The sequence below is a fragment of the Corvus hawaiiensis genome, chromosome 2, assembly GCF_020740725.1.
Source record: "Corvus hawaiiensis isolate bCorHaw1 chromosome 2, bCorHaw1.pri.cur, whole genome shotgun sequence".
Lineage (NCBI taxonomy): Eukaryota > Metazoa > Chordata > Aves > Passeriformes > Corvidae > Corvus > Corvus hawaiiensis.
This window is the reverse complement of record NC_063214.1, coordinates 79684761-79701694: the sequence shown is the minus strand read 5'-3', so window position 1 is coordinate 79701694 and position 16934 is coordinate 79684761. Positions and strand designations below refer to the sequence as shown.

The window sequence follows — 16934 nt, the reverse complement described above, 5'->3', positions numbered from 1 at the left end:
CTTCATGTGGCTGGCGTGAGGTTGTGTTTTGGATTTGTGCTGAACACAGGATTGATAATATAGAGATGTTTGTTATTGCTGAGCAGGGCTTGCACAGAGACACCACCTTTTCTGCTTTTTGTACTGCCATGATAGCAAGGAAGCTGGGGAAGTTGGGCAGAGACACAGCCAGGACAGGGGACCCAAACTGACCAAAGGGATATTCCAGACCACAGGGCATCATGCTCAGTGTATAGAGTGTGAGGGAAGAAGGAGGAAGGGGAGTGTTTGGAGTGATGAAATTCTGTCATCCCAAGTCACTGTTAGATGTGATGGGGCTGCGCTCTCCTGGAGATGGCTGAACACCTGCCTGCCCGTGGGGAGCAGTGAAGTAATACCTTGTTTTGCTTTGCTTGTGTACGGCATTTTCTTTCTCTACTAAACTGTCTTAACCCCCAAGTTTTCTAGCTTTCACTCTTCTGATTCCCTCCCCAATCCTGCTGTTGGGGTGATGCCTTAGGTTTTAACTTCTATATTTTTCAGATCCTGTGCTGCTTAGTATGTAACTCTGAAACTTCATATAGCCTGTTAGCTACTGTCCTCTCTTTCTCTTAACAAACCCTCTCTGGGCCTGAACTCAAGGACACCTTGTTGTCCCAGGCCCCAAAATGTGTAAACTAAAGTCTCTGGAAAGGGGGAGGAGGGGGGGGAACTTGCGGTAATTACTTAATTACCTGAAATTGTAATTGGAGAATTAACCCTGATATGCAAATGGACCAAACTTATAAAAGTGTGAAAAACCCATGACCCAGCGTCCATCTTGGGTGGAGCCCCTTGGAGGCTTTTGACTCCCAAGGTGTACCTTTGAAGGCCCTTCAAATAAATACCTGCTTTATTCTCTTAATCTTGTCTAGCCTCTGTTTTCAGGTAGCCACTTCAAGGCATCAGGGGAAATGAGCAAGTGGCTGCGAGGAATTCCGCTGCTGGCTGGGGTTAAACCATGACAATGTTCCCTTAGGGTGAAAAAATGCTTTACCATCAGACTTACATCCTCTTGAGGACAAGATTCAGATGATCTAAGCTAGCAACCACTCTGTGCTGTACACTTACAAGTGATTACAGTGGTCCACTAGCACTAAGTAGATGTGTCTCTCTCCATTGACTGCACAGACTCAAGTCCAAATTAGATGCCTATGTTTGCATAGCTATAGACGTCAGTTGAATCTCACCCTAAAAAATAAAGTTGTACACTCAAATTGTTGTACACTTCCTTGTACACTCAAATATGGCATTGTCAACATATGAATTTGAAAGAATTAACTATATTGACTGAAACATGAGCTAAATTAATTTTCACTTTAAATTCTTCACAGGTGTCAAAGCAAATAAACAACTTCTGGCTGTTTGATTCAACTCTTTTTCACTGCAAATATATTCCTTTACTAAGCAATTAAAATTACAGAGAGGGAGCAGAGCCCTGAAGTGAAGAGCAGAGCTCTTGAAGTGACTGGTAAAAAATTCTCGTTTGAAAAACTAATTCTCTCTATATTAAAATATTTATTTGAAATTAAATGATTACGGTGAATCTCTGTGAATACAGTCTGTGCTGTCAAAAGGCTGAAGGGCAGTCTTCCAGAATGAGCTTTTGTTGGGTTTGATCATAGTAAAATATTTCCTGTGTTAGAAATACATGTTGTACAGGGCCAGTAATGATTTTTCTAAACATTCTTGTTCAAAACCCCCTGTAATGGTTTATGCCACCTCTCTCTGTTAGCTGCTGTCTAGCACCCCTGCACCATTCAGTGCTGCTCTTCCCCCACTCAGAATCGCAGTGTGTTAACTGACCATGTTTAATACTTTTCAATGGAAAATGAAACATCCTTATATCAAAAACATTGGTAGGATTTGTTAATTATTTCTTATTTATTTTAAACATCTTCTGTACAAGGATTTCAGGAGGCACTGTTAATATACTTTTCTTCCTTAAGTAGAATAGGGCAAGTTGCTTTGATGTTTGCACTTAATAATATTACCTGTCTGCCATGCTATCTTTGTAGATTCCAGAAATAGTTACTTAAACAATGAAAAAATGCATTTTTGGTAGATGTAATATAGGATAGGCTTGTTACTTCATCTGTAACTGTAGTACTAATGTGCGATTCAGATGTTTTAAAGACACCAGGGTATGAAAGTGAGACATATTAAAAAAAGGATTTCTGGGAACCTATTTTATACAGGAACATAAGCATCTCTCAAATACTGTCATTGACATATTTGCAAAAAGGACACGAACATACCAGTTTTTATAGCACTTTCTTAGAACTGTTGTAAGAACTGTTAATAACAGTTTATAGTAATTGTTTATAAGAACTGAACCTCGCCCAGAGAGGTTGTGGAGTCTCCCTCACTGGAAATTTTCAAGAACTTTCTGGATGCAATCTTGTGAGATGTGCTCTGGGATGACCCTGCTTGAGCAGGGAGGTTGGACCAGATGTACCCCTGTGGTCCCATCCAATCTGGCCCATTCTGTGATTCTATGACTGGAGACTTAAAACCTGGAGTTCTAGATACCATAACACCACCTACAGTGAAAACAGGCTAAGGAAATGGAGGGAAAATTAAAGGAAAAGTCAATCTTCTTTCCATGAACACTCTAATTCTCTCCAAATCTGTTTCCAACTTTATCTAACATTTAAACTGAAACTTTGAGAAACTATGCGAAACACAAGGTTTTGTGCCTTATTCAAGAACATGTTCCACCCTTGACCTAAGGTACTGAGAAAGAATTAAACTGATGCTGTGTCTTGCATGATTATTTTATACAGATTAGCTCAGTGAGCTTAATACATCACTTTGACCAGAAGATCAGTATTAGTAAAAATAGATCAACAGTGTTATATGGTATTACTTGCAGTATATGGATCAACATGGATACCTAGTTTTCAAGTGAAATATCTCAAAACACTCAAAGCATAGCTATTCTGGATCAGTCTACCAGCTGTAATATTTAGTCTTTAGATTTATTTTAGTTTTTTGTCTCAGCATAGACACTTTGTATGAGCTTGAGTTACTAGATATTTTAAACTTTGATAATGTAAATTCTACCAGTACTTTCAGACTGATGCCCTTTACAGACAAGGGGGAGAAAAAAGTCCTAGGAAGTTCTATCCAACTAATTGGAAGACTAAACTAATTGCATCCTACAAGGGTCCATTTAACTCTTCACTGAAAAAGAGGCCAAGAGTCCCATTCAGACATGCATTTCTTCACACAAATACCTGGAGTAGATATGATGAAGAATAACACAAGTTTCAACACAGCTCTTATTAACATAAGACATAAATGTGTTTAACATGACACAAACTCCTTAAGAGGAGAAGCTTCATCATATTACACAGCAGAACACTAGAGTGCAACCCCGCCATCCAAGGGATTTTCTCAAATATGCATAAAGACTCCTAACAGTTTGAAGGAAGGTCTTGCTGGTAACAGAGAGGTCTTGTTTATTCTGAAAGAAAAACAACTAACTGTGAGATTGGACTAGGTTTCATGCTTCTTATTTCGTTTCTGTCTCACAGGTATAAAGCATGTTTTTGGGAAGAATCTGCACAGTCTTCTGTTGCATGAATCTAACAATTTAGTTCAGCTGCTTTGATCTGTTCTTCATAGTAACTTCTGATATCTTAGGTGCTACCTGAACATGGAAACCTTTCAGATTTGGATATGACTATTCACACTAATGCAGCATGGCATACATGTGTGCACCTATGTCCTTTTCACTGCGTTTTGTTTCAGTCTTTTTTCAGAGAGAGTTGTCACAGAAGTACTCATAGCAGTAGGCATTAATTGGGTTGCCTCATTAAATTTCTGTGTGGGATACTACACTTTAAAAATTAAAATTCTTTCTGAATTAAAGTATCTTCAGTTTGGGTTATTTAAGGAACTAAGAAAAAAAAAATGAGCTAACATCACTGATTTCTAAATTCACGGTCTTCATTAATGCAGCTTAATTTTCCTGAGAGCCCACATGTGGACTAGTGCTAAAATCTTTGACCTTAAAAATGCAGTGTTACAACAGAAACAGAACAAAATAGTAATTTTAATGAATATAAACCAATTTATGCTTCCAATCATCCAGTTCTAAAGGAATACAAGTAGAAGCTGAGCTGCTAAAGAAGATAAGAGACTGTAACTTTTATTAAGAAGGACATAACGATACGTTATGCTCGTAGACTCACAGTCGTGAATGGCAGATTAATTTTACTTCATTACAGAGGATCTAATGATTCTTTTGACTATAAAAGCAGCAAGAAAAATTTGGTAAAACTGGAAAGAATAATGTTTATTTCTAGAAAAAATAATGAACAAACTCATTTTTTGAATGCATTGATAAAACTGTATGAATACCAATTTTTTATCATCTGTATTATATAAATGACAGTAACAAAATCAATCCGTACACATAAAAATCTATAGAATATTAATCAAAATAGGACTACATAAAGCAAATTTTTCTTATATAAAGAAAAACTTTCTGCAAACTTTCACAATTAGACTCATAGGAAAAATTAGTGGTTTTCACATAAGACTCACAACCAATTTCCAGATCTTTAAAGTCACCCTGCTTGAGTATCTACGTCATCTGTAAAAATGAAAAAAGCAAAGCCCTCAGCACAATCTAAGTTTCAATAGCATACTTTCACAGCCAGTGCAGGATGCTCAATGAAAATCTGACCTATAGCTGTCAAGAGAAAAGCCTTCAGCAGATGTTACATAATAATACAAAGGTTGAAAGGAACATCTGTAAATGATGCAGTGCTGAACATCATTACACTGAAATTTCCTCTCTGGACTGGTAAAGTTGCAGAGTTTATAGAAAACTGCTATGGGCATTACAGTGAAAGAAGACCTCATAGACAATATTTCATAACCCAAAATATTGTTTAAATAATTCACTGAGAGCTGCTGCACCAAATTTCCATGGCTAGAGGTGATAAATAACTTGAGTTTAGAAATACAAAATGCTTCAGAGTATCAGTGTGTGAAAGAAGTCTCATTGTAAAATACCACTAAACTTATTATTTGAAAGAGAGCCTCTATATCTAAGTTGAAATCACTAAGACCATATTTCTTTTAAAAGAACTTGAATGGGGCCCAAACTTTCTGTTTAGTATCATCTACTATGATTCATAGTTAATTATTCTATGCAAGGTTTATTTTTGAATTATGCATCAAAGTCTTCTGCATGAGTTTTCCTTGGTTTTAATATTAACCCTTACAAAAAAGGAGACAATAGATTTTTATTTTTATTGCCTTCATTCTTTCATTTTACACAGTCATAGAAAAATAGGCATCACAATTTAATATTAGTGATCTATGACTCTTAAAGGTTTTCCAAGTGAATTCAGGACTACTTTACCACACTTTATGATATGAAAGACCAAAACCTTCCACAATGAAGGTATGATGATGCAATAATTCAAACTTGGAATATCCTTTGTTACTGTTCTTTCTCGTGCCTACCTTTGAACAGTCTCCCGTGACTTTATAAATGCTACAATTTATTCAACATGGTGCTAATCATGTTTTTAATTTTAAAAGTCAATACAATTTGTAAATTATTACCGACCGAATAGAAATTAATTCACCCAGTGTTAGAACTTCTGCTGTGCATGACAAACAAGTTCAATGATTCTAGGGCAAACACTACAGAAAATGATATATTTGCTCAGACAAACAAAAGGAAAAGTAGAACATTTATTTTGAGGTTATCAAATGCAATACATATTTTGCTGATTTTATGTAATTAAATCCATTCCATCCTGAAGCCTCATGAGATTTATCTAAGCGTATACTGAGGACAGATATTAACAATATTAAAGCAGGAATGACTTTTATTGTTATAACTCATGGCGAAATAGAGAACAAACCCCACAGTTATTATAAATGAAGGGAACATATGCCATTTCATGTCTTTTCTATGTTGACACAGAAATATGTATCATAAGCCCCTCTTAAACTGACTCTGCTTTGGTATTTGAAAACTTCTGGTTCTCTTGCTGTGGAAAGCTACTGGTGAGAAGACTTTTGAGTTCATGGGAAGATTGAATGCTCACAGTTCCGGGTCAGGCATTTGCAAATTTGCATATTTTGAGGAAGTACAAGCTCACAGTTGCATTTTCTCTATGATCTGTCGCTGGCCCTTGTTGGCAGCAGCCTATTAGGCTAAGCAGTAAGAGCCATAATGGGCTGTTCCTACACTTTAAGTTACTCAGACAAATCCTCTGCATAGGTGTCAAGTGGTGCCTTTGACAACAGTTTACATTCTTCCTTATTTTAAAAAGTGATGATTAGTTCAAACAGAAGGAAATTAGAATCAATTTATTAATCTCCCCTATATCACCATTTCTATTCCTTTGTTGGATAAGAACAGCATCAGGATTGTACTCGTTTCAGAATATTTAAGAATCTAAAGAGAAAATTTTCCCAGCCTAAGAGCTGTGCTACAGCTAAGCATTTATATTTGATTAGAGATGCTTATTATAATCACTTTGTAACAATTTGCTCAGCAATTAAAATCAATCATGCTGTTTAATTTCTCTTAATTTGGATACTTCAGATATGCGTTTTATATGAAACTCTTCCTTCAAAACTTGATTAGCTCTTTTTAATAATCTCCATTAGTCGTGAATCCTTCAACACACATAATTTTACTGTATTTTTCACTCACATCTATTTTTATTTCAGTTAAATCACTGGTCTCAAGATGTACAGTACATATTATGCTCTCCTCTGTGTATTTTTAATTTATCTCTCTTCACATTCTAGCCAGGCTCTCTGGATCACCAAAGCTGTATAAATCTCAGTTAAACCTCTTTATGTTTGTGAAGTGGAACAATCTCAGTCTATTTGCACAGCTCCCATTATTTTAGCTTTAATGCTAAGATGCCACTGAAATTCCAAATTCATATGCTTTGATAGTGAATAACTTATTAATTTCAATACCTCTTTTTCCATTGAATCTAATGAATCCTGTAACACTAAATTCCAGGTATTTCATCATGACACTCAGCCATGCCTTTGAAGGTGAACTTTGAATTTCAATTTCATGCTAGTCCACTGCAGTCACACAACTGGGTAAGACAGTGGAAGGGCTGAAGACTCCTCTGAGATGTCTTGCCCCCCATGCTGCAGTGACATAGACCTCAAGAGAGCGGTCTTGCTCCCGCAAGTCCTGGCCACTACTGATCTTTTCAGGCATGAATACAGGAGTGTGGGAATTCCGGTCTGAGGTTTTGATGAAAGCGTGAGCCTGGACTCTGTGAAATGCTAGATCCAGAACAATTTCTAGAATTGCAGAATCAAGGGCTCTATTTCCATGGTATTGTGATTTGAAAAAAAACCTAAAGCTTAAACCAAAAATGGAACAGCTGAAGCATATGAAATGTAAACTGTTAAATAAGCTTTCATTTCAATAATACCCTTTTTCATTTTCTGACCTTTTCCCATCCAGGCTTGATAATCTCTTGGATAGTATTAGAGAAGGAAAAGGTTATAAGATTTAACTGATATACAGTGTGATAGCTGTTAAAACCCTCGAATTGCTTCCTTTAGAAAGATGCACAAAGAGGAAAATGAAGAACTGCAAAGATTTTTTTTTTCCATTAATCTGTCTTTTGTCTCCAGGGCTTTTTGCTACTTGCAGCTTGAAACACAGATACAGCAAGCAGTCCAAGAAATCTCTTCAGGTCCTGATACACCAGAAATACATAGTTCAATATATTGTTTTCTCATGTCAAGCCCAAACTTCCAGTCACCAGCAGTTATGGCACATGGTTTTGAAACAGAAGGCAGAAACAGATGGAAAGAATGAAGAATCTCAGAACGGATACAATCTATTTGTCTTTAACTAATTTGACCAATACAAACTTTTCCCCATCAGTGCCAGAAACACTGGTGAGATGCACTAATGAGTTCATCAATATCGTTATTTACTATTATACTAGTGGGAAGGCAGGATGAGGGGAGAACAAAAAAAGTAAAGTGAGTGAGTGTACAGTTCTTCAATATTTAGAGAGAAAAGCGATGATGCCTGCTCAGGTCACTATGGCTTCTAAAATGTCACAGTATCCTGGGATCATGGCAAGAGAAGTTGAGCAACACAGGATTTAGATAATCCTAGATTCAGAATCATAGGGCTTAGGGAGATTTTAAGGAGCTATCCAATTTATCTCCATATCTCTAAGAAAAATCAGCTTCTGCTGCATCATTTCTCAGTGCCTTGCCTTGCCTATTCTTAAAAATCCTTCTTCATGCAGACACTGGACAACAGAACTACTTATTTTTACCCTTGTCACTAGAAAACTCTTGCTAATGTTTAAGCAGAATATATTTCAAATGCTTGCTATGCATCCTAGCCATTATGAAAGCAGATAATAGACACTTCTCCCTAGATCATCACTTCTGTAATAGTAATACTAATAGTAAAAAACCCCATATCTCAGTCAAACTGCAGGAAAGATTTCCCCCTTCAGTAACAAGAGAACAAACATAAACAAACAAAATTGAATGAAGGGCATTTTGACTAAACAAGAAGGCAAAATGAAAGGATGGAAGAGGACAGATCTGAGTGCCTTCATAAAGATACTGAAACAGGAGATAAATGTACCACAATGTATTTAGTGTACAATCAGAGGTCTTGAGGTGTAGGAACAAATCTGCAGGTCTCAGCTCCAGTTGATAATCTAGAGCAATTCAGAGTATCCTGCTCTTCTTGTTTTAATCATCGGTCTGTACTTCTATTCTCTACATCTCAGCTCTTTCAGGAAGCTGACACTCACATTTACTGACCAAAAATATAAATATATATACACTAATATAGATACAAAGACAAAATATTTTAGTTAAGGAAATTTTTAAATTAAACTAATACCAAAGTGGTATTCCTTACTTCTAAGATACAGTGCTTTTGTCACCCATTATATCTTTGGGTGGATCCAATAATAAATATATTGTGTGTATATATATATGCACATAGATATATATAAAAGTGCATATGTATTAGCATAAATATAGCCTATATATATATATTAGCATATATATTAAATTACTTTTAAAAAACACCATGAATTTAGGAATGTGGAGAATGTTTCATTTCTCTAACAGGGCTCTAAGATCTAATCAATCAAAATCAAACAGTACAGTATAACAGTATAAACAAAACAAAAGTATAACCATATAATGTAATAATGGAGACAATATAATAGTACCATACAATATAATAATATAGGTTTGAAAATACATAATATATGAATAGTAAGTATATAAGCAGCCAAAAGTAATGGTAGAAGAACCTTGTTCTTAGGAAATCTGTAATTACAAGACCCTCACTTTATATTGTTACTGAAACACTTGGTAGGAACACTTTAAATCAACCAGGGGATGGGCAGAAAAACAAAAGAAAGGACGTGCAGTTGAGATTAAATCTCAAATACAGCCACCTAAAGAAGGAACATGGCATCTTCAGAAGACTGTTGAAATCTCTGGACAAAGGTTGCCAGTGAGACAAGGGAGTCAACCACTCACTGGACTTTGGGGCTGCCAAAGCACAGGACTGCCCAGGAAGATAAAGAAAAGTGGGCCTGTAGCTGTTTGCTAAAAAGATGTCCATTAACTTTCCTTAGGTATCAATCAATAAATGACAGCTCCTACCCAACTTTTTAGAGATACCTAAGGTGCATATTGTCCACTGCTGCCTTTACTTGGTACCAGCTATCTCCCACTTCATTAACTCACAGCCCTCTTTGATATGACCTTTGATACTACCTACAAATACACACCACATTAACATCATGATTTTTATTACAAATAATTGCAATGAACTTTTCAATATTTTGGTCTCTGTCATCAGGAAGGAAAGGATTTCCTGCTCAGAAAAATACTTGTTTTGGTGACCAAAGCAATAAAGCAAAAACATAGTGATCAGCTCTCTGAAAATCTTTCTGCCATCCAAAAATGCTAGTGTTTTATAAGCTGTGTAATATATTGATTCCAGAGACACACATCTAGGACTGCAGTTGTTTATTATCTCTTCTTTGCCATTGCTGCTGAATGATGTCTCCCAAGCTGCTGCATATATAAAAAAAATACATGTTTCACTTTTGAAATGTTTTATCTTCATGCCTAACTTTTAGTTCTCTCACAGGAAACTATATATATTAAGAGATTACTTCATACTTCACAGCCAGAGAAGGTTTTAAGCTGGAGTCTGTTACCACATGCTGCATTGAAAGGAGCATTTTATAAAGATGAAGTTCAAACAAAAATCCATATCCTTTTTATCCAACTGTATTTTGTAACTGTCAGTCCAGCCTCTTTTCCAGTGTATGTTTAGGTGCCGTAAATTCGAAGGAAAAATGTCTGAAGAACGCTAGAATTCTTTTGTTTTTCCTAAACAGAGATGCAGGGAGATTTTATTTACTGTGTACAGGTAAAGCCTGAGAGAAGGGAACCCATGCTTATTTATTTTTCAAACCAATCTTGACACAGACACAGGGAAACACCATACCCAACTCGAACAGAAGCTGACTGTTTCATCAGAACGACTGATGAAAGAAAGAGGACCAAAGTGAGTCAGAAAGGTACCTTCTTATGACATCTTCTCCGTTCCAACACGGGAGTCCATCGGCAGCTGCCAACTCATTCCCGCACAGCTGATCCGCCAGGCCGCCGTAGAAGGCTCTGTAGAGCCGGAGGTGGCTGATAAATTCCCTGCACACAGGAACACAAGAAAGAGCTGTCAGTGTCAACCGGCAACACTGAGCCGTCTTGCTGCTGTGGATTTCTACAAGATAAGGAATGTGTTCATTCCATTACTCTCCACTGGTTCCAGTGATATTTTAAATCGATTTGTAAATAGGTGAGTTTGATTCTTTTAGATACACTTCTTTGTTTACAGAGTTGATACTCCCATTAAATTAAAAAAAACCCTATTTTACCTATGCTCTGGAATAGGAACTATTTTCCTTCAACCTGAAATTTTTTTGCATAGTAGTGATACAGTTTGCAATGCTACAGTTGGACAAATAAACGAAAAATGCTCCAAAAAAAAGCACAGCAAATTAAAAACAAGGTGCACATGAATAAGTCTCTTGTTTTTCGAAAGTGCTAACAAGAAGTCCCTTACATATCTTTACAAATACTACAAAAAATATTAGTTAAAGTTATGCAGCAATGCAAGATTTAGGTAAAATGGCTTGAAGATGTAGATATTAAATATTTAGTAAAGATTAAAATAACTGTCTGAAATATTATATCAGTTCAACCATGTGCTGTGCTGGCAGGTTATAAATTATGAATTGTTATTTTAAATAATTTTCAAGATGCCCAGAGGTAATGATAAGGTTTTGTACTTAATTCAAAACAAATTAATTACTTTTTAGTTGGTATGTTCTCAAAAAAATTGTGATATTTAATATAAATTGTTTGTTTATGTATTGAAAATCTCTTCCTGGGAGACCCCTTCCTACTGTGAAAAATGAAAATACTTATTCATTCTGGAATGGAACATGACACATTCCTGAGTTATCTATGACCTGCAGGCACACAGAAAAGCACCACCAAATGCTGTACTCATTGCTCTGTAACCCAGCAAGCTTCACTTTATGTTAACTTCTTGTATAATGTCTGGAGTTTTGAAAAAATGCCAGAAATAATATATATTTCCCTATATTTAGTCACCACAGGCCTAAAATTCTATAAGGAACTAAGTGTTAAGTATAGTTTACTTCAAATTAAAACAGGTAAAACATCAGTGAGTATATACAGTCCATCATTTAAAAAGTCATATGCTCTTTCATGTAATAGGGCTAATCTTTTACACAAACCACAGTGGTTTTGATTTACTATGTCTATTAAAGGTGATGTGAGTGCCCTACTAATTCTGAAACTGCTGTTCTGAAAAATCTCATGTAGGGTCAATTTTGACCACGCATCATATAATTGCCTATGTGCATTAGGTTTTAAACATGATTCATCCACACTCTCCTAGCCATGAATAGCCATCATCTTTTATTTCTCCACATCCAAATTGAATCCAGTGTGCACAGTGGGTTTGCAATTTCCATCCAAATCCCATTGAGTGGGATTGATTTTGATTTTGTCTATGCTCTGTGTTTACATTTTGGATGAAAAGTAGTGTTTAGAGAGTCTTCTCAAAGCGAACGTTGGAATTTCTTCTGAAGAATAAATAAAAAAAATAAATATACCTGTCATATTATCCTGTCACAAACCACATTCTAACAGAAAGGCCATTCAGTTTATTAGTAAACACATCCTGAGGCAAAGCTAAATTTAATAGAGAAGTAATAACTGATTTCAGCCCCTGCTGATGTCTGACCAAAGTAGTTAGAAGGGCAGATGGTATGAATGTCAACTTTCACATGATCTTTCTCTAGACCAGATAGCATGTAACGATAGGCAGCTGAGCACAAATGCGCAGTTACAGTCAGTGGAAGCTGAAGATACTTTTTATCTGTTTATTGAGAAATGTTCTTTTTTTTTGTTGCTGTTTTTTTACAATTTCATTCTCTGTACTAGAAGCTGTCTGAAGTTCTGGAGAAAAAAGCATTATATACTTTCTATGTTGCTATGGAAGGGTCTGCTTAGATTTTTTAAAATTCATCTAACAATTTTTTGGCATCAAAAGAGCAGAGAAATTTCATTTTCTTCTTGTACCACATAGTACCAGAAAGTATCAGCTTAGGTCCAACGGTAAAAATAATTCAGGAAAAGTTCAGATAGTGGCAGCCCAACATGTACTTTAAAATGTAAACTTTCATCTGGACATGCATTTGGAAAACAGAAGTACCACAGGAAGTAAATAAGGTGGAGTTAGAGAAGAGCACTTCCTTAAAAGCAGGCTGCAAGCACTTGCTGAAGTCACACTTGCATGTGAGGTTCTTACAGTTGCTATGGCAATATAAAGTGAAATGTAAAGTGACTGTGACTAATAAGGAAGGAGGTGATCCAGGAGGTAGCAACTACAGATGATATAAACTAAGAAGTTGTTAAACTGAAATCTGCATCAGTGGATCTCAAACTTTCTTTCCCTTCCCTTTTTTGGTGCAGAGTTTGCATGCCATGAAGTGTCTCCAGAATCTCAGGTAGGTGAGAGGGAAGGGAAGGGAAAACAGTGTTGCTTTGTGTTGCCCACTGCCACTCATGCCCCCTAAGGTCTCTGAGGCAATCTCCCTGAAGTCAATCCAGTGTTCTGTGCTTTGAAACACGGAACAGTCCTGATTTAAGTGAGATTTTTAGAATATGGTATTGTGTTTGCAGAGTGTTAGCAATCAGAAAACATCAAGAACTTGCTTAGCTACATGTAACTGAGAAACATGCTGCCATGTAATGGGTATTCCCTGAAAAACTTCTGTGCTGCCTAAAGCAAACTTCTGGTTTGCATATCTTTCTGTTCCCACAATGTTTTGAAAAACCCGTATTTGTAGTTCTGATTGTGTTTTTTTCTCCACTGTTTAGTAACTGAAGGTCCTTACACTGAGAAGAATGGTCTGCCTTTGAAGCTCAGAGACATTTTTTCTTCTCCAGACATCAGGAGTGAGCAGTTATTCCCTGCAATTCTCTCACTTCTGTTTCCTTGTGCACTACAAAGTGAAATGAGAGGAGGAAGAGGACAAAGAAAACTTCTCTGTATTTTAGCAAATACTATTACAGAAATGAAATTTCTGATTTTAACTTTGTACTTTATTTGCATAATGAAGATTTTAGTCTTAACTGCAACACTCCTAATGCCTTGCAGTGCTATTACTACTAACGGTCATTGAAGACCTGATTAACTTGTCTAAATATAGATTGGCCTTTGAGATTCCTTCAGCTACCTAAGGTACCTGCAGAAAGCTGGAAGCCATCACAGAATCACAGAATCTGCTGATTTGGAAGGGATTCACAAGGATCGAGTCCATCTCTTAGCCCTGCACAGGACCATCCTCAAGAGTCTCACCATGTGCCTGAGAGTATTGTCCAAACACTTCTTGAACTCTGTCAGGCTTGAACTTTATGATACAACTTATGGGACACCTGCATCCTTCTTGGCAGGAGAAGATCAGCTGGGATATCCCATGATATCCTTAAGTGGCACTGGATGCTTGTAGATGTGTGGACAACTAAAATGAGGTCTCCTTTCCACAGACAGTAATGACAGCTCAAACACCTAACTCATATAGTTACACAAAGTTCATACTGCAGTGCTGAACCAGGTTTAAATGAGATCTCCAAGCCTCTGCAGTCACTTCAGTTCGCTATATACCAGCAAAAAAGCCAAAAAAAAAAATAATAATCAGCAGGTCTTGCTTGAACAAGGCTTTCAAGATTTAGTCCCAAACACTTAGTTGTCTCCTTTTTTACAGTAGAAAGGTATGTAAGAAAAGTAATTCTTTTTTTTTTCTGTCTTATCAGCTTGTACAAATAATTTTCTGTAAAAAGCTACAGATACTTTTTGTCAGATTTAATAATGCCTGCTGATATGTAAAGTCAAATGTAATTTTAAGAATTACACACAGGGCTAACACTCACCTTCTATCAATGCTACCCACTCTCATAAATACTTTAACCACACCAAATGACTCTGGTCATGTGTCCATTACTTCTGAAAACAAAAACTAGTAATGAAGTTACCCTTTCCAAAATGTAACTGTGTTGCTAAAATGTTTCATTCTTTGGAGACTTTATTCTCTAGTAATACATGCCATTGCATTGAGCATAATCTACTCTGTTGTAAAATTAATCGCTTACTTTATTCTTTCTTTCTGGCTGTAAAACTAATGTCTTACTTTCTTCTGTTGGTGAGTGTTTCTTCACTGTCTCTGGAGAACATCTTCAACACTTGATTATCTTTGTTCTGATCAAAGGAGCAACCTGGAAACTCTTTAGGCTTCCTTACAGGAGGACCACACATTTTATGCACCTAAAAGGAAAAAAAGCCACAAGAAGAAGGAAAGAACACATGTAAGCAACAATTCTTATGTATCTCTCAATTCAGTTTCAATACATTTTAATGAGAAAGAAAGACTAAGCTAAGAAAAGCATATTTAATTATCATACTTTGTAACATTGTATCCATAATGAATGCAGCAAACACATAATTAGTCAGGAAAAATAATAATAAAAGCATTCCTTTCTAAAGGATACCAAGTGTATAAGAAAGTCACCATGTATTTTATTGATTGTGGCTTTTTTTTCCCCATAAGGGAAGCATATTATTAAGCAGACAATATCAATAACCTCAGAGAATATGATGTGTGGTGAACAGCAGCATGTTTTCATTTTATCTGTAATATATCCCAATCACATTTTTAATATGCATTGAACTTTGTGCTTTCTTTCAGGGTTGATGTTATATGGCATGTTCAGCCCAGTGACACAAAGCATATAGTGAACAGTTAGCATAGTGGAAACTTGCATTACAACATTGCAAGATGTTAAGGTAATGACCCAAGATGTAAGTTTAATGATATTGGAACACAGATGTTGAAAATACCAAATAATTTTACGTCCAGCTTTCTGATGTCAATAGATAAAAATTCACATGAGCTCTCATTTTCTTCTTTGTAAAATGTGATACTGAGTGATTTGCATGACAGAGGACATCAATTCACATTCATAGCTCATTGCTCTTCCTAGTCATTAAATAAAAATAATTAGGGTTATATATATATTTATTAAATAAGAGATAGTTATGCTTGTAATCACAATAGACAAGATATACTAAGCAGACTGAACAGCATGCATTTGTGTAAGCTAGCACTGGTGAAAAAACTAAATACTGCATGTGATTTATGAAAACTTGGTAGTCAAAAGGTAGTGAACTTTTACAGAGAAAAAAGGAGAGAAGAGATCAATGCAGCCTCTAAGACAGGCATCCAACTTTGAAGCAGAAACATACTCAAAATGCTACCATGTGAAGGAAGGAACGTGTATGCTACACAACAGGGATTATTGTTTCCTATTGCATTTTATATTCCCACATGTAAGAACAGAGAAAGCAAATAAATTTCATTTTCAAGCTATCATCATGCATTAAAGAGAGCAGTGCAAGTCTTAGGGACCATCTTTCCAACTAAGAACTGCTAGAGCTAGGTAAGAAATACATTTAAAATTCAAAACAGAATAAACACATCTAACTTTGATGAGTTTGTTGCCATGCATGTTGCAACTGGTGATAATGAGATTCATTGAATGCACTTGCTTAGGCCAGTGAAAAGAAGAAAGAATCAGCATTATTATTACACAAGAATTAATGTTCACCTTATGATTTGAAATTGAGGGTAAAGTTAAAAGTGAGTAGTCCTTTTAGGCTGTGGTTCACATGTCACAACTCAGGCAGCCAAGTTACAGTTTAAACTCCCTTCAAATGACATGCATGAATTTACCTGCAAAACAATTATCTCTGGACATATGACTAATGTCCTTTAAGGGATCACACTTTCAACATCACTCAAAGCATTCATTTCACCGTTTATTCTTAGAGGCAGTGTCTCTTTGGACAGCATCTTACTACATTCCTTCTTGTCCTTAAATTCAGTTTCAAACATCCCTCACACTATTTCCCCCCTTACATCTTCTTCAGAACACATTAAAGCATATTCCACCAGCTTAACTGGACTCCCCATTTTTCCTCTCATAAGTCTCTACACTTTTTCTATGCTTCATGCATCCTTATGTGAGTTTGCTCCTTCAGTGGCAGCCTCTGCAGCAGCTTATCCCATCAGCCACACTGTGCCATATATCTCTATAATGGAGATATACCACAGACACAAAATGTTTTCATTTGATCACATTCTTCTATGCTCACTGATGTAACACAGGGAGCATTATGCTTATGATCAGCTTTTATGACAAAGCAATTGATTGATTTGAGTTGCCTCAGTTCCAGCTTGCCA

The 16934-nt window shown here is 36.2% G+C and overlaps 1 protein-coding gene across 9 annotated transcripts in view; it reads right to left on the bottom strand.

Annotated features, from left to right (window-relative positions):
* Window positions 1-16934, bottom strand: part of GPC5 (glypican 5) — a 620145-nt gene that overhangs the window by 487648 nt on the left and 115563 nt on the right. For 7 of the 9 annotated variants that reach the window (XR_007201874.1, XM_048295762.1, XM_048295763.1 and 4 more), the window contains 3 exons: window positions 14826-14959; window positions 13533-13640; window positions 10624-10749 (listed from right to left, as the gene is read on the bottom strand). Coding sequence is in view for 8 of the 9 variants with exons in the window: in XM_048295762.1 (XP_048151719.1) it covers window positions 10624-10749; window positions 13533-13640; window positions 14826-14959 (368 nt within the window). In the remaining variant the exon portion in view is untranslated. The remainder of the gene's footprint in view (window positions 1-10623; window positions 10750-13532; window positions 13641-14825; window positions 14960-16934) is intronic. The other 2 variants (XM_048295765.1, XM_048295766.1) reach the window with 1 other exon arrangement.